This window comes from Rhinolophus sinicus, chromosome 12 (assembly GCF_057876585.1).
Source record: "Rhinolophus sinicus isolate RSI-liver-muscle chromosome 12, RSI-T2T, whole genome shotgun sequence".
Classification (NCBI taxonomy): Eukaryota; Metazoa; Chordata; class Mammalia; order Chiroptera; family Rhinolophidae; genus Rhinolophus; species Rhinolophus sinicus.
Window position 1 is genome coordinate 29603127 of NC_142512.1, and position 23214 is coordinate 29626340.

Sequence of the window (23214 nt, forward strand, 5' to 3'; positions counted from 1 at the left end):
AGCCACAAACATACAATGGAGAAAAGACAGCCTCTTCAATAAATGGTGCTGGCAGAATTGGAAAGCCATGTGCAAAAGAATGAAACTGGACTGCTATCTGTCACCATGTACCAAAATTAATTCAAAATGGATCAAAGACCTAAACATAAGACCTGAAACAATAAACTGCATAGAAGAAAGCATAGGTACTAAACTTATGGACCTTGGGTTCAAAGAGCATTTTACGTATTTGACTCCAAAGGCAAAGGAAGTAAAAGCTAAAATAAATGAATGGGACTATATCAAACTAAAAAGCTTCTGCACAGCAAAAGAAACCATCAACAAAATAAAGAGGCAACCAACTGAATGGGAAAAGATTTTTGCAAACAATGCCTCCTATAAGGGGCTAATATCCAAAATATATAAAGAACTCAAAACTCAACAAAACAAACAACCCAATTGAAAAATGGGCAGAGGACCTGAAGAGACATTTCTCCAAAGAGGACGTACAAATGGCAAAAAGACATATGAAAAAATGCTCAACATCACTAATCATCAGAGAAATGCAAATAAAAACCCAATGAGATATCACCTCACCCTGGTTAGAATGGCTGTCATCAACAAGACAAATAGTAACAAGTGTTGGAGAGCCTGTGGAGAAAAAGGAACCCTCATACACTGTTGGTGGGAATGCAGATTGGTGCAGCCGCTATGGAAGGCAGTGTGGAGGTTCCTCAAGAATAGAATTACCATATGACCCACCTATCCCTCTCCTGGTATTTACCCAATAAATCTGAAAACATTCATCCATAAAGACATATGTGCTCCAATGTTCATTGCAGATTTACTAATAGTGGCCAAGACATGGAAACAACCAAAGTGTCCTTCGAGAGATGAATTGATAAAGAAGTTGTGGTATATATACACAATGGAACACTATTCGGTCAAAAGAAAAGATGAAATAGTACCATTTGCGACAACATGGATGGACCTTGAGATTAGAATGCTAAGTGAAATAAGTCATACAGAAAAAGTAGAGCACCATATGATTTCACTGACATATGGTATATAAAACTGAAAACAACAAGAACAAGACACACAAATGAAGAAATAAAAACTCATAGACACAATAGTTTAGTGGTTACCGGAGGGTAAGGGGGAACAGGGGTGGTAGATGAGTAAAGGGGATCAAATATATGGTGATGGAAAGAGAACTGACTCTGGGTGGTGAACACACAATGTCATATACAGATGATGTATTACAGAATTGTACACCTGAAATCTATGTAACTTTGCTAACAGTTAGCACCCCAATAAACTTAAAAAAAAAAGATTATTGCAGCCCAAATGTTAAACTAACATTTAACTGTATAACTAGAAAAATAAATATCATTTAAGCAATAGCAACAACTTTGAAAGGCTATCATATGTAAATTTTATTTTAAAAGTGTTACAAACAAATATAATGGGGTTTGTCTATTTTCAGGGTCCTATAGTTATTAAAAGCACAGTGTTATAATACTTTATAAAATGAGATCCTACTGTATCTGATGCCTGGTAACACTGATATTTATCACTTACAAACCCCTCACTCTCATTTTTATGATTTGAGCAGATAGAATATAAAATGATGAGTAATTTTCTACAATTATTGCATTAATTAAAATAAAAATATATGCCTTAAAACCCTCAAAAATAAGATAGTCACAATCAGTTATCTTACATTAAAGTAGTCATTTAAAATTAATCTTATATAATTAGGATGACCATAAACCTGATTTGCTTGGGAGAATCCTGGTTTATGTCCACTGTCCTGGTGTAACTGTCAGCAGTGCCCACTTTCAATCTCAAAAAGTCCTGGCAAACTATGGTTATTCTACGAATAGTCAATTACAAAATAATTATATTTTTAAGTTTTATAAATTTAGTGTTCAGTCTGGGACAGGAAATACCAAATGTCACTAAAATCTGGAAAATATGTTTGTCACAGTATAAAATAATTATTTAAATAATTTTCTTCCACTAGGAACCAAAGTAAATTTTGTGAATGAAGTGAGAAGTACTAAAAACTAGGTGACAAAACATTATTAGATGATTTTGAAACCATTAAACCTAAATTTTTAATTTATTCAAGCAGTGTTAAGGTTATTCAAAGGAAAATGTCAATAAACCTAGAATTCTAGAATGAATTACACCATGTTTCAAAAATGTAGAAATAAATAACTGAGCTTATCGACTTGACTAATCAACTTGACTATTCTGGAAGATATATATTCCACACAATTTCTCAATGGGATAACAGTTCCAAAGTCCTTCCCTTAACATTATAAAATAACATTAAAAAATAAACAAATGGCTTAGATTTTAGAATTGAGGCTACTAAAATCAGATTAGTCATCTATAATTTGTATCCTACCTGTGAAACTGAATATAATGATATGCTGACTCAGGATGCTGGCTTTTCTTTATAATAATAAAACGGGTCATTTTAAGAATTATCAAAGCTACATTTACAGAGAACACAAAAGGAATGTGAAAAAAAAACAATCTTTTCTTCCTAGGATTTTCTAGGCAATTAGAAAGAAAGTAGGAAGAAATAGACTGAATGGTAAATTCAGACTAGCCACATGAAATCAGCTTTCCACATCTGCAAAATACATCCCTATATCATCCCTCCTGAATGTTACTAAAAATAAAAATAGGGCAAATTATAACTGTAGAACACTGATTTAGAAAAATTTAGAGAATCGTATTCGTTAAATATGTATACATATTTCATTTCACATATTCCTGATTCATTCATGACACAGTATGTGTTTATATTTTAAAGTAACAAATCTACTACTTGTATACATTGCATCTCACAGCATCCACACGTATGTATACTTTTAAGACTAGTCTTTGAATTCCTGTTCTTCCTCTGATTCTCGTGACCGTTTCCGGGAATTCAATGAACGTTCTGTTTGCAATGAACATGTAGTAGCAACAACAGCATCTCTAAATCCCTGAGGCTGCAAGATGAAAAAATACATGTGTGTTTTAAGAACATCTAAAATAACAATTGGCCTTCCAAATATTTTTTAATTGATAACAGAGCTCCTTTATTCTTGGGATAGACATTATCAACCACTGTGAATGAAGAGGATAAACCTCATGGATAGATGTCCAAAACCAGGGCTGTAAAAATGTTTTATACTACAGTATTTTATATATATTTATTTATACATATACATACACACAGAAATAACATTGCATTATAAAAATGTTCTCTAAAAGACAATCCTAACCTCATGGTGATTCTATTGGAATAGGTAAAAGGAAGTAACATGTACCAATTAGTTAGGTGCTTCACAAACTTATTTTCACAATTAAGTACTCTAAAGTTTTCCAATTAGATTACTTTAAATGCACCGAGGCAGTGCAAAGACTAATTGGATAATTCAGTTTCAGAATCTCTGTTTCTGTTTTTGTCCTTAAAATATGAGATGCCAAGAAAATATTTGGCTCAACACTATTGATAAATATGCGTATTTCAGTCTAAGATGTGTGTTCCGTGATGTACAATTACAGGAAAATTAACATTTTAAAGTGGGATATATTTGGTGGCTATGACAGATCTATAGATCACATTGAGTAAGACTGGTATGTTTTCTTTTCTGAAAATCTTTCACAAGTTTCACTTTTAAAATCCTTAATATCCTGACATTACATATGACATGGAAAACATTACCCTACAAATATGTATCTCCTCTGTTCCTAAGCATAAATTTCAGTCCAATTGTGACTAGAATATTGTGTGAATATATACTAATATTGGGGGATATTTCTAAGTATCAAAAGCTGTCCTCAAAGAGGCTTGCTGCCTACAGAACTTAACAGAAGCAATTTGTAAATGCTTTCTTTAGCTCATTACTGCCCACCAATACCAAAATCCCACTCTAACCAAATAATACTGACTGTGATTTGAAACAGTACTGTAGATTCCTTCTGGCTTGGTGATTTGTACAATGTTGCCAACCTGCTTAGAGAAAAAGAATAAATATACACAAACACATGATCCCAATTAATTAATTCAGATGACTGATTTGATCATTTTTAGTTTTTTTTTTAACTATAATTCTATTATTTCTCTAAGGACACAGAAAGCAAAGAAATATCTGAAATATTCCCTTCAAAGAATAGCTATATGTATGCATGTAATTATTACATATAGACTTGTTTATATTAAGGTGAAATTTTAAAGCAACATAAAGGTCTAACAACTGATTCAAATAAATTATTTTATATTTTATTTGAAAATAGAAAAACCACCGTCATGACAGAACAAGGTCAGAACAAGGATTTTATTATGTATTCTACGGAGTAGTAAATAATATAAAACAGAAAGCTGAAAATAGTTGAGAAATAAAATTCTAAGCTCTTATTAACTACGTTTAAATACTATAACAGCACAAATACAAGCAAAAAATTTTAAAGTGTCTTTTAAAATTACTTTAAAAGTGATATAACTTACACACAATAGCCAAAAGGTAGAAGCAACCTAAGTGTCTGACAGATGAATGGTTAACAAAAATGTGGTATATACATATAATGGAATAGTATTCAGTCTTAAAAAGGAAAGAAATTATGACACATGCTAAAATAAACCTTGAAGACATTATGCTAAATGAAGTAAAGCCAGTCACAATAGGACAAATATTGTATTAACTTAGAGAAGAATCATAGACTCTCAGAGTTAAAAGATTATTTATTTATCTATAATGTTGATTTGTTTTCAAAGACAATTCAAAAAGGACATCTTAGTTTATGATCTGTTACTCTCTTAATTTTGAAATTGCCCCTCTACAGAGGCAAAATTTAAAAGAGAAGCAATCAGAGACCTGGTCTATTAGCTTAGTTTTAGGTTTGTACTTTCAGGATGAAAACAGCAGTATCGAAAATGTCATATACTCCATAATTGCAACTGTATGCATAAATAAAATAACTGCTAAGCAATATGTAATATAAGAATAGTTGTTAGGGGGTGAGATTATAAATTTTTACAATGCTTTTAGGGTTGATATTACTTCTTGAATACAAAATGTAATGGAAAAATAGAGGCACGGTGTATTTTAACCCACCTTATTAAAAAATCACTCTTTTTGATTCAATAGAACAAAAATTAGCTAACCTTATGAAAAATTAGTATCTAAATCACCTCATATTACCATGTCCAATAAGGTACCCAGTTCATCCGACTTTTCTGAGAAAATTATTAAAAAGTAATGAGCTTTTAAGAAGCATTTAGATGTGTACTAAAAATCCTAAAGTCAAATGGGCATTAAGTATTCAGGTTGAGAATCTTCCTCAAATTTCTATGTAAAAATAAAATTTTATATTTCATGTCTGAATCCCAAGAGATCTTTTTAAACAAGAAACTAAACCAAATAATCACTTGGCTCATGGCCCCAGCTGAAATGAAGCTTAACATATGGCTGAACTACATAGTTTGGGTCAGGAAGAAACAAGACAGAAGCACAGTTTGTGCTCTAAAGCTGAGTACACATACGAAACTCTGTGTGGGGGTGTTGATATATTACTCCACTCTACCACCAGATCTTCTTGGCAAAGAGCGGGATAATTCTGAACAATCTCAGCCTCATGTTATCATGAATATGCAAATTGAAGGAAAACCCACACAATAAACAGGACCGAGATGAAAGCATTTCTTTTTAATAACTGTTGGAATGCTATTCCATTATTAGTCAAAGGGTAACAATCAGGTGTTTCTGGTGAAGGATGGGGACTGGGTCATGAGATGGGATACTTAGGTTCAATTCTCAATATAAATGTGTCTAGTCAAGATTTTTAGATTTCTGCTCAAATGGGAGGTGTTCATTTTCATAACTATTTCCCCCAGGGGGAATTTCTATTTCCTTCCTTTCAAGATAAACAGAGTTTTAAATCACATACAAGATTCCATGCAACTTTAATGATTTAAAGATAGCTGGTCTCAAATAATGAAGAACAAAACTATTTTAATTCTATTAAATGAGGTCAACTTATTCTGATTATAATAAAGTGTGCATATTACAGATCATATATCCACAGCCTGAAAAAAAAAAAAAAACAGTCTGGAGAAAAAGGGTTTTACTGAAATAGGAGTGTAAGAGCTCTACCTTCAGATTTGCTGGCAATCAACATAATACTATAATTGCATTCTAGAAGCAGCAATTATAGGAGAAAGGAATGGACTCTATTATAGAGTCAACTATAAAATGTAGGTACTACTACCTATTTCATAGAGGTATTTGGAAAACGAAATTTTATACATACACACAATGCTTGGCATAATAAAGGCCAATTAATATTCAATAAATGGTAGTTATTGTTTACTACTTAATCTTGTGGGCCTTGGTCTTCTCATTGTTAGTGACAATATGTATAAATTCTTCAAAGAATTACTGAAGGGATTACATGAAATGTTATTTATAAAGTGCCCAGTTAAATACATACCATAAGCAAGGACTCACTAAAATGATAGCATGGGACATAGGAAAATTTTTATAGAACAGTAGATTTCCCCTAAATCTATTATTCAATGTCAGTGGTCTACACCATTTTCTAATTTCTTGGAAAGGATCAGAAAGAAGCTGAAGTCATAAAATGGTTAACTAAAAAAGCAAGCATGATTTTCTGATCTCATGGGTGCCTAACCAATGCTAACTCTGAGAATTAGATAAAAACGGCAAACTTCTCCTTCTGATAAGTGCATAAATATGTACAATAAAATAAAACATCTTGTTCTGCTACTATTTTCTCATTTCTTAGATGTATTCTACCAGTGAGTATTTAATAGACTAGTGGAAGACTACTATTATATACTAGCTCAAGCAGAATTTCTAAGAACATTAGTAGTATGCACTTTGCAGAAAACCTAAATGTGGGAAAGTATAAGCAGTATATTCAAAAGACACATTTGGAGAACTGTTGCCAAATCTTTACAATAGGGTTTGTTGCTGAGAAAAGAACTCCTTTTGTGAATCCAGTGTACAATGACTTGTTTACAGAATTGGGGGGATGGTAGTCAATTGTAAAGTACTATGTATTATATAAAAAAAAAAGTTACCTGAGCCCTGGAAATGCCATCCTTAAAAGAGACACAAACTGCATGAATTTGTTGAAAAGATGTATGAAAGTGTGATCGATTCTGCTATGAGCTCAGAGTTAGTAAAACCTAACTTGGTGAGGCATGATTTTTTTCATTTTGTAGAACAAAGAAATACAGATAAAGAAACAGACAATATCACTGACCAGACCCAATATGTATTTAAGCAATCCATTTTTCCATCTTTGCCCACATGCTATCTCAATTTCTCCCTTTCATTAATAGCATTTCCAAACCAAGTTCTCTAGATTATACCAATTAATCTCAAAGCAGAGAGGCTGGCATAAATCTGACATTTCTAGACGTGTAGAATAAAAGATTTCTGCAGCCTTCAATTACCTATTTTAAAGAAAATAAAAGCTGGTGTGTTCACTTGCTCAGCAGCTTTAAAAACAAATACAAAGGTTTCATGCTGTCACAGTTTTATTTTAAAGAACAATACCAGTGAAAGTCAGGTAAGTAACTGAATAACAAAAGCAAGATAGGAAAATACAAAAGAAAACAAAAGTAGACACAATTTCATATAAGAAATGTATTAAGCAACTAAGAAAAACCATCCTATTTTCCACATAAATTAGTCCTAAAGCTAACCTCAACAGTTTTCCTTTTGTCCCGATTTTATTCTTTTACTCCCTTCCAGGAACACAGAGTACCCACCTCCTTCTGCATGGCTAATAAATCGTACTTGATTTCAAAGAGCTTTAGAAGGTAGCATTCCTTGGCCACCTACTCATTTCAGATGCACCCCATCATTTAAATATTCCAAAGAATTTCCTATGTAGCTAAATGTGCAGATAAAAATATGTTTCTATGTTTGCTCTAGGTGATTAAGGACAAGGTAACAAAAGCTTTAGTCCATAGGGCACTGCAGATCTCATCTACCCGACTAGCTCTGAGAAACTGGTAAGTGTTTAACGTAATTATCCCAATATTTAGAATTTTTAACTTGTTTCTATACTGACCTTTGCTTTTGGTCCCAATGAAAGATTAGACGTATTGTAGCAGCATGTCCCCAACTTTCCCCTGAGGGAAAAAGAATATAATAACTGTATATTATTGCCTTATTAACTAAATTGTAAATCGCTCAGAATACCTCTGACCAAATACAGTTTTACTTAATTTAACATAACGAGAGTATATTTGGTTTGAAAAAACCTAGCACATGGATAACATCCGAAGATTAATAGACTTTTACATATCTATGGAAATACTGAGGATCCTCATTATCTTCTATTTGCTTTTAGAAAACTTTGTAGTTTGAGTTAACATATTTGTCAATCTTCCATGTCATTAGGACTACTTACATATTTCTGACCATCAGAAGAAAAGCAAAAACTCTCACAAAATATTCCTGAAGATTTTAGTAGAAATAAATCTTGAAGCACTGTGTTCTAAAAACCATGACTGAGGTTAGAAACAAAGTCACAAGTTTATTCACTGTAGTGTAATGTGTATTTAAATGGATTCACCCTTCCTCCTGCCTAAGACTGTGAGCCTTCCAAGGGCAAGAGTAATCTTATAAATACAGAGGGTGCCAAAAAAATGTATACACGTTTTAAGAAAGGAAAAAAACTATTAAAATTGTAATACTCAATATATACCGATAACAGAAGATGAATGCAAGTCACGTTTGACTTCTGCAGTTACAAGAGGTGCTCAAAGTGGCAACCATCAGTGTCCAGACACTTCTGATTACGGGAAACTACTGCTTGAGTAACGTTGATCAAAGTGCCCACTTGTATACATCTTTTTGGCACCCCTAGTATTTATATGCTCAGTACCAAACATAACAGTTGCCATATAGTGGATGCTGAATAAATGTTTGTTAATTATAAATAACGAAAGAATCTAAAGGCACAGTATTCTGTGCTAAGATTCATCAGTGAATAAGACATAAAGTTTCTGCTTTCATGAAGCTTATAATACTCAATAAGCATCAAATGAAAGAGATAGAAAAAATGTGTTTAACCAAAAATGTTTATCTGATTAATTACCCACCCAATGCCGGTACCAGCAAGGCCTGATTTTTATCAATCTTTGTTGTCATCTGATTGGTTAAAATTACCTACAAAAACAAAATGTGAGAAAATTAGGTGAGTCTCCTCCAAAAATGATCAAGTAAATAGTCCTGTGATTTTAGTATTCTGAATATAATCTAATTTAAAGAAAGATGTATTTAGGTAATGAAAACTTTTCTGATAATTTTAAAATTTACTCATAAAAGTGAGTAGTTATCTGAAAACATAATTCTATTGAACACAAAACATTTTTTAACAGGCAAGAACAAAGATGTTCTTATTGTAAAAATGGAAAGTGAAAAATATAATAGATAATACATAAAGTTCCAAAGAGACGATGTATAAAAATTTCGTAACTGGGAGCACTGGGGGAAAAAAACCTCGCTTTTAAAATTTAAGTTTTGTATAAACCAATACAAACAACCAGATCAATAGCAGCAACATGTGTATTGGTAATAAACATTTATTGAGTACGTAATACATGCCAGAAATTATGCTAAGTGCTTTACCTTCATTCTCTTATCTAATCTCCACAACTACTCTATGAATGAGGTATTATTATTCCAGTTTAACATACGAGAAATCAGAAGCTTAGAAGGATTGAGTCTGTGTTCTGTACCACTGTGGCCTCTCTAGAATGAATATATTTATGCAAAGGAGTATCAGATTCTTAATAAATAACTCAATGCTTACATTTTTAGGGAAGAAACAAATACAGTATTATGATTTATGATTTTAAAAGATAAAAAGAAACTGAGGCAAAGAATTATGAGAAGAGACCTAAAACCATAGAGAATGTACAGTATAGATTAAGTAAAACTGAGAAAAAATAAAACCCAGTAATCAGGTCAAATGACCACAAATTATGACTATACTAGTCTGCTGGTAATAGACATAGGTGTTACAATACTGGCAGATGGCCCTCAAATCCAAAAATATTGCTAATTGTCTTGGATTAAATAGTAGTCTACAGCAAAGAGTCCATCTTTTGAAAGCAGTAATTTTAAAGTAGAGAAAACGAAAGTGTTTAAGGTTGACTTAATACAGTAAAAGTCAGATTATCTGGCTCCTTCTTACCCCAAATTCTCCAGAAAGTTATTTTAAATATTCTTCCAATACAGATCTTCCCTCCAGAAATAAGACAGATACTATTGCAGGCTGAAATTGATAAAGAATGCCTATGAAAAGCAATGAGAAAAGGTACGTACTCTGAAAAAGTCATCAGTTTTGTAAGAAAACTAAGAAAGAAAAGCCTGTTTGGCTATTCCCATTGCAGTGTGATAACACTCTAAAATTTCTGTTTATCTACAAAGGAGAAATCTGTAATCCATCTAGATCTCAATTAGGCACCATTTTGATGACATCACTTTCTTCTAGTTCTCCTCCCCTTAAGTGCCATAGCAGTTTCCCCATGTGTTATCTCATGTCAGGAATTTTAAACAAGCTAAGCAGGAATTTAAATTAGTAATTAACTGAAATACATGACTAAATGGCATCCCCAAAATGCTGAATAATACCCTTTACTGTACATACTACCAAGTGTTTAAGCTCTAGCAACTGAGATATTTACTTACACCAACATTTTTTGGTTAGAGGTGCACTATCTAATTCTGCAGCCATTAGCCACACATAACTTTTTAAAATTAAATTATAAAACTAGAAATTCAGGCCCTCAGTAGGACTAGCCATATTTCAAGTGCTCAATAGCCATTCAACTACTGTATTAAACAATGTTTTTATCTTTGCAGAAAGTTCTACCAGATAGCACTTGTTCAGGGAGTATTTAGTTCACCCATTATGTATCTTGAGGAAAATGTAAATAAACATACTGCTTACCAGCTGTTCAACATCCAAAAGTAGAATTTGCTGTTAGCAAATACTTATAAAATAATTACACTACTTCTGCAAAAATGTTGGGTTTACGAGGATACAAATGAAAATTGTGTGATTACTCCAAGCTCCTAAAGAATGAGTCTTTAAAATTGTGAATTATCAATCAGTTTGAAGTTATTAACTTCATTGCTTTAAAAAGGCTTCTGCTACCCAAATGTCCTTCACTGATGAACAGATAAAATGTGGGATATCAAAAAAACGCAAAATTAGTCATAAAAAGGATGCCAATATATGCCATAACATGGATGAATCTTGAAAACATTATGCTAAGTGAAAGAAGCCAGACGTAAAAGACCACGTATTGTATAATTCTATTTATATAAAATATCGAGAAAAGCAAATCCATAGAGACAAATGGCAGACTAGTAGGTTGTTAGGGGCTGAAAGAAGGGTGCAATGGGGAATGATGGCTAATGGGTTAGGGATTTATTTTGGGGGTGATGGAAATGTTCTAAAGTTAGATAATAGTGATACTTGCACAACTCTGAATATACAAAAAAAACCAACCCTGAATTGTACACTTTAAAAGGATGAATTTTATGGTATGTTAATTATATTTCAATAAAATTGTTCTAAAAAGCATTTCGGCTAATAGTCAAATAAATGCATCTCTAAAAGGAGTCTCTCCACATCAGCTTAACAAAGATTTAAAAGACAAAGTTGGTAAAGATATGGGAAAACAGGAATTCCTATTCATTGCTGCAGAGAACGTACATACTTTGGAACAAACGTTCTGGAGGTAATTTGATAGTATTTCACAAAATGTTTAAAAACAGAGATATCCCTTTGGCTTAATACTTTCAGGAGGAATAAACGGGCAAATGGACAAAGAAGCGTATGTAAAGCTGTTGATTGCAGTGTTTTAAATGGTTAAAAACTGGAGCCAACTTTATAATCAATAAGGAGGCTGTTAAAAAACTATACTACAATCATACAATGGAATACTTGGTAACTGTTAAGGTAACAAGCATTGTACACAGAAAGATGTTCATAATATTTTAAGTGAACAACAAAATATTGTTTTGCATAATAGCATACATAATATCTCACTTGAAAAACATGTTTATGTATGCATAGAATAAGTTTGGAAAAACATGTACACTAAACTCAGTAATAATCTCTGGGTAATAGATAATATAATTGCTTACTTTCTACATTTTTGATTGTTTAGAATTTTTTTAGAGCAAGCACTTATAACTTAAAATTGTAAAATATATTTATTATCAAAGGTCATACATGCTTCTCCACATGCTAACTGAGAAATTAAAAATTAAGCAAAGAAGAATTTATAAAATAAGAGAGAAAAGTATGCCCTCAACCCCACAAATTCCTATCTCTCTAAGTAGCCACTGTGAATGTTTTGGTTCTTTCAGATCTTTTTCTTCATATATATAAATATAAATACACATATATAATTTTAATTTTTCTTAAATATGGGATCACACTAAATATGCAACTTGAATTTTTTCACTTAATCATATCTTGTTCCATGTTAGTACATGTATATTTAATTATCTTCATAAACACTGCATAATATTCCATGTTATTGATTGGATTACTGTTTTTAATCAGAAAAAATAAAGCTATTTCTGTTCAAGACAAACAAAAACCTAAGGAACTATGCAACCTATTAGTCTTGAGTGCCCTCTATTGGGGACTTTTCATTCATATTAACAGAATGCTTAAATAACAAATTAATGGCAAGAAATAATTCAAAGATGGGACACTACGCTTTTCAGTACATGGCAAAAAAAAAAACCTAACACCTGAAACTGATTAAAAAAAGCCCTGGAAAAAAAATAATTCAAAAGAGATGAACTGTTAAACAACAAAATCTAAGAATTCAAAAGAAAACGTGTTTTTTGAAATGATTTTTATCAAAGAGTTCTTTATTTACTTATGATATATTACAGGTATGTGCTAAGGACTCTCTAATCAGGGTAATGACAAGAACATCAAGTTAAGCAGTTTGACTTCCTCCATTCGCCAACTAGTGTGTATATTTATGTTAGTGGTGGCAGGGGGCTGCAGAATAGGAAGTGATGGCAAAAAAGACAGTAGAAACCAGTTTTTATGTCACTCCTTTTTATCTCTTCACTCTGAACTTATCTTTACCTCTCTCTTCACATTTCAAATCTAGAAGAAGTAGCTCTACTTCCAAATATCGTGGTTGTTTACGCTATGTAATTTTCCTATTTGTCTGACTGTGATTGTACACTATGTAATAATCAAAGACTCAGTTAAAAGAAAATTGAGAATGTTGGAAGAGCTTACCTAAAAACCATCAAGTAGCTTTAGACAAAGAAAACACTGCAATTACCAAAGGTGGTATTTCTTCATCCAAGTCCATTTTTAAAATATGGCATCTTGATTATGCTTATTATTTTCCAGAAAAACTGATACACGACACTTATGACTGGAATTATTTTTTTTATAAAAATGAAACCAAAACAAAACTACATTCAAAACTGTGTATGTGATTTGCTTTTAGTCAGGCAAATTCTATTCTGCTATTTCTAGACAATAATAGTTTATATGATCTTTATTATAAAATTCTCTTGACTAGTAATACTTACAGCTAATCTGTGATTATTTGCAAGGCTGATCATTTGCTGGGCTAAGCCATTTAGTAATCGAGTACGAAGGGGTAGGTCATCTAGGTCATGACGAAAAGGAAAAGCAATACCATCCACTATCACTAATCGAACCTAAATACAGAAGAGATAATGATATTAGGTTTGGTATTAAAAATAAAATTAAAATGACATCAAAAAAGCATAGTCTACTGCATTAAAAAAACCCTTAATATCCAGGATTCTATATCCAACTCTACAAAGGCTTTATTTGGGGTAATTATATATCTATTAATCCACTGCTTTTTGCACTGATCACCAAAAGTTAAAATGACTCTAGTTTGATAATTTATCAATTTAAAAAAGTGATTCAACAAAAAGAAAAGGGAGCAATTAAAATTTTCTTACCGTTTGCCACTTACAGAGTCTTTACAGGGGTATTTTACATTGATAAAAAAGCACTTTTGAAGCCTTAATATAAAATAGGTTTCTCAATTAAATACATCAATTTTACCTTCAGGATTCTTTTGATGTTAATAAACATAACTCTTCACATATTACATATAATACCTTCTTCAAAAACTTAATTAATAGTATACTTTTCCCCTTTAATTTTAAATATACTATAGGGCAACTAACCATTACAGAACCTGTTATAATACAGACTTCAGCATGAGGCAGGTTAGTCTTGAATTATTTGTCATTTCACTCAATTTTAGTGTCTGCAGAGCTCCTATCAGTATCAGAAATTACCTTATTTATGTATATGTTTGCATGTTAATCGTCCCTTACTCCACTAGAACATAAGCACCAAGAGAGCAGGGACCTTGTCTCATTCATTCCCCAGTGCCTGTAACTGACTAGCACATAGTAGGTGCCAATAAATATTTACTGAATGAGGGAATGAATACTCTAAATTATAAAGGTATAACATGACTGACTTACATATTGCTTCACAAAAGCCTCTTCTTTAGCCTAATCCTTGTTAGATAGAAAACATATACTCTTGTGGATTTTTTTGTTTGTTTGCATTAGGATGATTAGTTTCCAGATTGTTTGTTCTTGGATCTAAGGTTTATACATTACTTTAACTTCACTGTAGAAGCATTGTTTGGATTATATTGGAAATGAAACTGTCATGAAAATATTTATCATCTATAAGTAAACCTTTTTTATTGTAATTCAAGAGGATCAAGGAAAACTTTTTCCTCCTCTACAAACTATCTCAGGAATAAAATTTTCATGATCTTGGATTTGGGAATGAACTCTTATATAGGAGTATGACACCAAAAACACAAGCAACAACCACCCATGGATAAACTGGACTTCATCAGGATTTAAAAGTTTTGTGCATCAATGGACACCATCAAGAAAGTAAAAAAGAAAATCCACAGAATGAAGAAAGGGTACTTACAGGAAAACAAATGACTTTTTGAAAAGAAAATGGGCCCTTAGGAGAACAGATGGGAGATCTGATCGTTTTGCGTCAAAGTCTATCTTGGAGAAAATTCCATGTGGAGTTGAAAAGAATGTGTATTCTGCTATTGTTGGATGAAGTAGTCTGTAGATATCCATCACATCCAGTTGCTTGATGGTGTTAAGGAATTCAGCTACCCGTATGTCCTTCTTGGTTTTCTGCCTGCTGAATCTATCCATTTCTAATAGGTGTCGAAGTCTCCAAATGTAATAGTGGTCATCTATTTCTCCTTGCAGTTCTATCAGTTTTTGCCTCATGTAGTTTGATGCTCTGTTGTCAGGCACATACATGTTGAAGATTACGTCTTTGGGGGGAATTAACCCCTTTATCATTATGTAATATTTCCTTTGTATGAAGTCAACTTTCTGAAATATAGCTACTTCCATATTCTTTTGATTAGTGTTAACCTAGTATATCTTTCTCCAATCATTTACTTTTTTTCTTTTTTTTTTTTTTTTAATCTACATGTATCTTCTTTATATTTAAAGTGGGTTTCTTGTAGACAACATATAGTTGGGTCTTGATTTTCGATCCACTGGTGCAATTTTTAAAGGGCAATTTGTGTTACAGAAAAATTATTCTGACATTTGTTAAAACAGTAAGGAAGACATTCAAGAATACTGCAATAGGGGTATTACAATAGAGGTGAGAGATTGGGCTGACTCTCATACACAACAAAGACAAGTGGGGATTTATAGCCAAGGAGCAGGGAAAGGGTGTCAGTGAATAAAAAAACTAAGAGAAGACATTAAGGGTGGGAGGATTCTTGTTAAACTGACCTAACAGGATTCTTGCTAAAGGCAGGCCAAGGACGTGTACATCAAAGATGGGGAATGAGAAACCTGACATATCAAAGGTGATCAGATATTAAGGGTGAGTGACTCTCTCTAACTTAGAAGGACTCCTTACTATTATACACGCATGTTGATAGCAACATTATTCAAAAAATGAACTGGGCTGGTAAGGCCAAAGACAGGATGTAGATCAAGGTCAAGGCCTATTCCAAAAGAAGGCTCCGAGGAGGTTGACTAAAATTTGGTCAAGGAGAGTCTTTGTCATATGTAATGTTTATCAAAATTAAAGATATATATAATCTTTAATATTACAATTCTAATACTTAGCATTTATCCCATAAATGCACTCACAAATGTACACCAAAAGATAGTGTAAGGGTTATTTCCAAACCATTGTTAATAATAGCATCTAAAAGTTCAATAGAGGATTGGGGAAATAAATTAAGACTACCTACTTTAGCCCATTTCTATTGTAATAAAATATAAAATTTACCATCTTAATCATTTTTAAGTGTACAGTTTAGTGGTATTAAATACATTTATAATCTTGTGCTAGCATCCTCAGAACATTTTTCATCAAAAGTAAAACTCTATATCCATTAAACAATAACTCCCCATTCTCCTCTCCCCCCCAGGCCCTAGCAACCACCATTCTACTTGCTGTCTATGCGTTTGACTACTCTGGATATCTCATAAAAGTAGAATCATACAGTATGTCTTTTTTCATAACTGGTTTATTTCAGCTATCATAATGCCCTCAAGTTATCCATGTTGTAGCATATGTCAGATTTAGATTTTCTTTCCTTTTTAAGACTGAATAGTCCATTTTGTGTGTGTGTGTGTGTGTGTGTGTGTGTGTGTGTGTGTATACACCACATTTTGTTTATCTATTCATCCGTGAATGGACACTTGCGTTGCTTCCACATTTCAGCTACTGTGAATAACGCTGCTATGAACATAGGTGTACAAATATCTCTTCAAGACCTTGCTTTTAATTCTTTTGGTTACATACCCAGAAGTAGAATTGCTGGATCATGTGGCAGTTCTATTTTCAATTTTTTGAGGAACCACCATACTGTTTTCTACAGCAACTGTACCATTCTGCATTCCCACCAACAGTGAAAAGTATCTTTGTGAAATGAAATATGTAGCTGAAAAAGAGGAAGGTCTATCCATACTCGTATGTGCTCATACAGAAAAATTTGCAAAGCACTACGCCAAAATAGAAGGTGCAGAACATTAAAAAGTATAATCCCATTAACAACTGTTAAAAATGGGGAGCTAGATATTACACTACGTATAAAACTTATTTTGAGAAGACACAAGGAACTATGAATAGTGGTCAACTTTGGGGAGAGGTACTGGGAAGTAGCAGCAGAAAGGAAGTTTTATTTTTCATTTTATACCTCTCTACACAGTTTATTTGATAGAAGCTATTCCGCAATTTCTGGAGGTGAAACCTCTTCCTATATTACTTCAATTTCTTACTTAGGGCATAATATTAATATACACATGCTAAATAAATGTAAATATAAATAAATTGTAGGACAAGGAAGGAAGAGATTTTCTGAATTGGCTTATACAACTGTACTATTCACTTATTTTTCATGCTAATCAAACACCGCCAAAGATGCTTGTTTGATTATATTTCAGTAGTTTGAGCCTTACCTTTGAGTGTTCTGAAAGGAAGTCTGGAAGGAGATAAACTTGTGCCAGTAGCTCTGTGTAATCACGACAACGAAAATAATAAATATGAGAAAGAATATTTTCAAGAGTGAAATCCTCCAAAGCTTTTGGGTGCTCTGAAATAAACAACAAAATAATCTCAAAATAATTAGTTTTACTTGTTTTGATATATTGGTGATTACAGGAAAACAATACCTTTGAATAACAAAATGGTTCACTGTGATAGTGTCTTAAACAAAACTCGGTTTTGTTACTGTAACAAAACTCTTTAACTGGAAGATAAAATTGTAGTAAAATTACTATGAACTATCACTTCATAATTCCTGTCCTCTTTATTTTTACTTTTCCAGTGTTTCCTTACATACGAGGCTATCTAGAAATTGTTCATATATATACAACTAGTTTGAATGCCTGCCTTTTCATATTTCTAGTTATAGGCTTCCATTGAATAGAAATAACAATGAAATTTCTCTTTCTTGTTTTTTACACATTAAGAGTTAAATAGAAAAATGTTCAAAAGAAGCATTTTTCCCCTTAAATGCTGTAGCATAATTTGATATTTAAATAGAAATAATGATATAAAATGAAATTTCCTACTTAGGTTGGATTTTTTAAAAAATAACTAGTTTGGCTCTGTACATATTTCAGAGGGAAACCAGATAAAAATTACTGCATTTTAAAATATACTTAAATGTTAACATTGCAAGAAAACATTGCCTATTGCAAATATACATTCTAAAAGTTTATTTTTAACCAAAAAAAATTACAGTTTAATCACACAGTAATCATTAAAAGCTTCGTATCGCAGTGCTACACCTACAATATTTACAATAAGATTTTAAGTTAAGACACTATTACAAATACATATTGTGACCTGGGTAGCTTTAAGGACTTTAAGTAGATATACTGGTCATTAGTTAAAAAGAACACCTAGTATTCCCATGAAAACAAAAACATCCAGCTGATTACACACATTTAAACGGAATGTAAGCATTTGTGAAAAGTATGTTTTTTTAAAACTTCTAGAGAAAAGAATAAGGACTGCATATCTAAAAAATAAAATGAAGTAAAAAGAAAAGGCAAACCAGAAATCATTTAATTTTACAAATAAGTGAAAGGAAAAGAACTTGAATATAAATTACCTTTAACTTTTCTTTTTTTTAAATCGCTATTTCCACATAACAAGCGCAAAAAAACCTTTCCAAACACGTTAGCAATACAATTAACAGTCATGAAGTTCATTACACACTACTCATCGCCCCATAAGGTCAATCAGCTTAATATTCCAAAGGTTTGCAGGCATGATTTTTCTAAACGACCCTTCGTTTTTTGAAAAACCGGAACAGAAGTCAACACACACTGAATGCATTGAGACAATATTTACTTATACTAAAGTGTCCAACAAAATTAGTTTATACCTGACAGGTCAGAGTATGATTTGAAGTCATACATTGAAATACATACACAAGTTTTGCCCCAGAACTCCTGAAGTAAGAAGTGAGGGCCATAACAGAGGAAGAAAAGGCTAATCTAGGTTGTGCCATTTCTCATTTTGTAAGAGGAATGTGAGAATTTAACCCTACTACACTGTCAAGTATTACGCTTCACATTCCAAACGGTCTCTTGCTGAGGCTTGAGATGAATACAAATGCAAGTTACTTTTATTATACAGAAAAAAGAGAATCACTTGCTAACTTACCCTCTCCCAAATGTGTTCCTGCTATAAGCTGAAGGTGCTGAATGCAGGCAGTAGCAAGGTCTACCACTCTATCAACCATAAAACTTCCCTCTGTATCAATAAAAACTGCTTCACCTTCCACTCCTCCAAAACATTCTGGTATCTGCACATCTACTGCCAACTGCATACTACAAAGAGAAAGAAGTCAAATGAACAAATCATCACAATCTTCTAATGCAGTGTTTTCCAAACTCCAGATTACCACCATTAGGTACCACTAAGTATTTTATAAATGCAAAAATACTCGTCCAGACAACAGAGATGGCTGACTTTCTATAGCTCCAAATATATATGAATCAATTGATGTTTGCTTTAGGGAGAGAGTGTGCCTATGAAATCATGAGTGAGGAATTTCAGTTGTTTTGGAACTGGAAATGGAACCCTTTGTTATTATACATAAAGCTACTTTCAAACATTTGACCTTCATATGTATTCTCAAGAATTAACTATATAGTAAAGCAGAAGACTGCTTATTTACCCTAATGATATTACAACATTGCAAAAGAAACATTTTGTTTGTTTCTATGAATTTCCTTTATTATTTTTTTTATTCGTTTCAGGTGCACAAGACAAAGTGATACTTAGACGTTTATCATTTATATCCCTCACATTGTGTGAACCCCCTCCCCCCAAAAGAAACATTTTTGATATTAAAGTAACTGTAGCAATTTATCAAGATGGGGTCTTAAAGTAACACAAATGGTTAAGTTGGTTTTTGATGTGTTAACACATACACAACAAATTATGAACACACATGTCTTTTTTGGTCTCCTGACTGTAGACCCATAGCACAATACTAATTACATCAAGTGTTATTAAGCCCACCCTTAAAAAGGGAACATTTTATTTTACCATAATTGTGTTTTTCCAACACCTGGGGCACCGCAAATTTCTGTTATTTTGGTTAAGGGTACTCCACCCCCAAGAATATTATCTAGAGCTGAACAGAAGGTAATTATGTAGCTCTGGGTATGCTCCTGCTCAAGAAGGTCCAGTGCTGTACACGTCTTGCCTGACTCAGCTGTACCAGAGGGTCTTGGTTTATTTGTGAGGCATTCTCTTCTTAAAATTTGCAGAGTTTCTAAGGCTTCTTCTTTAGATATACCAACTTCTGAAAGTAGAATAAGAAAAAACAAAACAAAACCCTGACTTTAGAGATTTAAAACCGTCTAACATGCTATATTGGGTTGCCTTCATTAATTTTAATTTTTAGATAACGAGAGTGCTGCCACGGGCAGAGAAACATAAAAATGTAACATTTCATTTACTACTTAATCTTTCAAATTAATAAAAGCATTTATGTTTCTTAGTTTTCACATACTTAAAAGACTTATTACCTCAGAAACAGAATTCAAAACCCTAAACCTGTAAAGCATTTCTGAGTACTTACAAGTGTCTCGGGACACAGAAATAAGAATGGATTAGCAGTCAGTCTTTTTACTATCTCTTTTGGTTTAATGAAGCTATAATTATCTTGCTCTCATAAGGTATACAAAACTATTTTTCAGAAGAGAATGAAAACGGTCTCTTCAATTGCCTAAAACAAGATGCAACTTTAAGAAATGCATGTGCAGGTATTATTTATAATAAAAACTTCGTGGAAACAATGGCATGAAAAATTCATGTATCACTCCAAACTATTTAATGAGAACAATTATTCAATGCACAAATATTTTAAACAATACACTTATACTTTCCTCCACTACACAATTTCATTCCTATCTTACAATATGGCCTGAAAAGAGAAAATAGCAATTACAAAACAAGCTGCTAATGAAAGAAATAACGGTGAGGATGTCATCACTTGTGAGTTTGATATATCAGTGTTTGATTTGGTAAGGATACGAACTATAAATTTGGTGCTAACAAAAGACAATAATGGTGATAAGGCAATGAAAATCGTATTCAATTTAAGAACCTGAACTCTGAAGTCAGATTTGGGTTTGTAAATCCTGACTGCACAACTGACTATACAGTCACCATGTATGGGCAAGTTACTTTTTTGCAAGTTACTTTTTTAATACATGTAGAAAGCTTGGTAGAATTCCAATGCCATCCAAAATGCTCAATAATTGTTATCTATTATCATCGTTAAGACTATCTTTTTTTTTTCTTTTTTTTTGGTAAAACCAACTTGTTGAAAGAAAATGAGCCCATCAAACTTTGGGGGACACAGTGTGCAGTGTAGCGTTAAGATATAAAATAGTTAACACTGGGTCTACAATATTTATTCTTGAGTGGTGAACTAAAACCTCCTGATTTTACATTGTTAAGGGCAATGACTTCACATTCTATCTTAATAGTACAGTTCTAGGCACACCGTATAACTCAGGATGCAGTGGTTTCCACCAACGTATTATCTACAGTCTTCTGGAAATGTGAGGTTTTGGGTTTTTTCAACGAATTACATAAAAGAAGCGATGTCTATTGCTTTCTCCAGATTCTGGGGATTCTACTCCCTTTCTCATTCTTCGTGTCTCTGGTCCTATCACGAATCCTGCATTTCTCAAAGTTAATCCCTCTCCCTTGGATTTGAAAACAGCGAAAATTAAATAGACTAGGTTCCGATCGTGGCTCCACGACTTCCTAGTCCAGTCAGACTGAAAAGTTACTTCACTTGCCCAAGCATCAGTTCCTTCATTTATATATTGGGCATAATCCACGTAACAGAGTTCTTTAGAGTATAAATGAAATAATCCTCAGGGCATTCAGCAGGCACTGACAGAGAAAGCAACTAGTAAATGTTTTCAAGACCACAACTCCAACCATTCAAACCATGTTTAAGTGGAGTCAATGAACTTTTTCACTTTGTAAACGCAGCCAGGGGCGGCAGCAAAATCTGGAGATTGGGCTGAAGCCTGCAGGCGGGAGAACAGCGATGAAGGCGGCAACACGGCGGCCAGCGTGCCTCAGATGGCCGGGAGTCGTTACCTTTGCTGAGCTCGGAGGGTTTCACCTCTAGGACTTCCTCAGCGGTCTGAAAACCCGCAGACACCAGCTTCACCCGCACCGCTGGGGACAGTGGGAAACTCACTAAATCCCGCTGCATTTCAAAGCCCGACGCCTACGCGCGCAGTCGCGCACAGCCAGAACTATTACACCCTCGGCGGCGCGACCCGCACACCGGAGCCCGGCTGCGCCGTGTGACGTCGGGCGTAAAGCGGAAGGGGCGGGGTCTGCGGCCTGGCTGCACGCGCGCGGCCTTGGGCTTTGCCACTCAGCAGAGGCAAGCTAAGTTTCTGTATGTCCGCACCATTTCTGTCGTGATTCTTCCAAATCCCATTTAGGGTTTCCCCATTAAATGTACATCCTGACAGTAAAAAGACAGAGGGAGACAGCAAGATGGAGAGCAGGCCCAGTGGTCCCTACACACTACGTTTCCTCACCTTTGACCTGGCCCGTTGGGTGGAAACCTAAGAGTTGTTAATAGGCACGACCTCTCTGAGGGGGAGTACGTCCCACACACTGGTCAGTTACCGGTTTGGGGTATGGAACGGTCGTATAAGGATTAATCTGTATCCATATTACAGGGTTACAGTTTCTTTGGCTCCTCTTGCCCGTTGTCCTTGCCTGTCCCCCTCTCCTTTCCCGCCCTCGCGAGGGATTGTGGGCCAGCCCGCCACGCCTCTGGAGCGCTCGCGGACCAATCCCCGCACCCACCCACGCCTTTCCTCGAGTTCAGTTTGGAGCAAGATGGTGTCTGAGACCGTTAGTTCTTCACGGCCTTCCTGGCTTAAGAAGTAGCTAGAAAAGTAAGCACCTAATATCCCCATAGTGGGTTGGGCGTGGGCTCCTCTTGTCCTGAGAGTAGTGGAGCTACGAAAGAGCTCCTGTTCTGGTACAAAGTGGGAAAGGGACGGCTTCTAAATTAGAGGTCTTTAAGGGACTTGAGAGGCAGTATGGAAGGTG

The 23214-nt window shown here is 33.8% G+C and overlaps 1 protein-coding gene across 3 annotated transcripts; it reads right to left on the bottom strand.

Moving 5' to 3' along the window:
- Positions 1-804: 804 nt before the first annotated feature.
- Positions 805-22447, bottom strand: RAD51C (RAD51 paralog C). Of its 3 annotated transcripts, XM_019736415.3 has the most exons (9): positions 22237-22447; positions 20158-20416; positions 19267-19433; positions 17550-17683; positions 13614-13745; positions 9125-9191; positions 8089-8149; positions 3937-3997; positions 805-2990 (listed from the first exon to the last, which is right to left on the bottom strand). In XM_019736415.3, the coding sequence occupies exons 1-9, from the start codon at positions 22352-22354 to the stop codon at positions 2874-2876; spliced, it is 1116 nt and encodes a 371-aa protein (XP_019591974.1). In that variant the 5' UTR covers positions 22355-22447; the 3' UTR covers positions 805-2873. The 3 variants fall into 3 exon arrangements, with proteins under 3 accessions (XP_019591974.1, XP_088658244.1, XP_074175855.1); XM_088802118.1 differs by lacking the exon at positions 13614-13745; XM_074319754.2 differs by lacking the exons at positions 805-2990; positions 3937-3997 and adding an exon at positions 4308-7465.
- Positions 22448-23214: the final 767 nt, after the last annotated feature.

Bases quoted from the DNA above. Each gene is read 5' to 3' on its own strand.
- RAD51C (XM_019736415.3), bottom strand. From the start codon at position 22,354: ATGCAGCGGGATTTAGTGAGTTTCCCACTGTCCCCAGCGGTGCGGGTG. The intron at 20,417-22,236 runs GTAACGACTCCC...TTCTACTTTCAG, and splicing joins ACCCTCCGAGCTCAGCAAAG to AAGTTGGTATATCTAAAGAA. The intron at 2,991-3,936 runs GTCAGTATTATT...TTCATCTTGCAG, and splicing joins CAGTACTGTTTCAAATCACA to CCTCAGGGATTTAGAGATGC.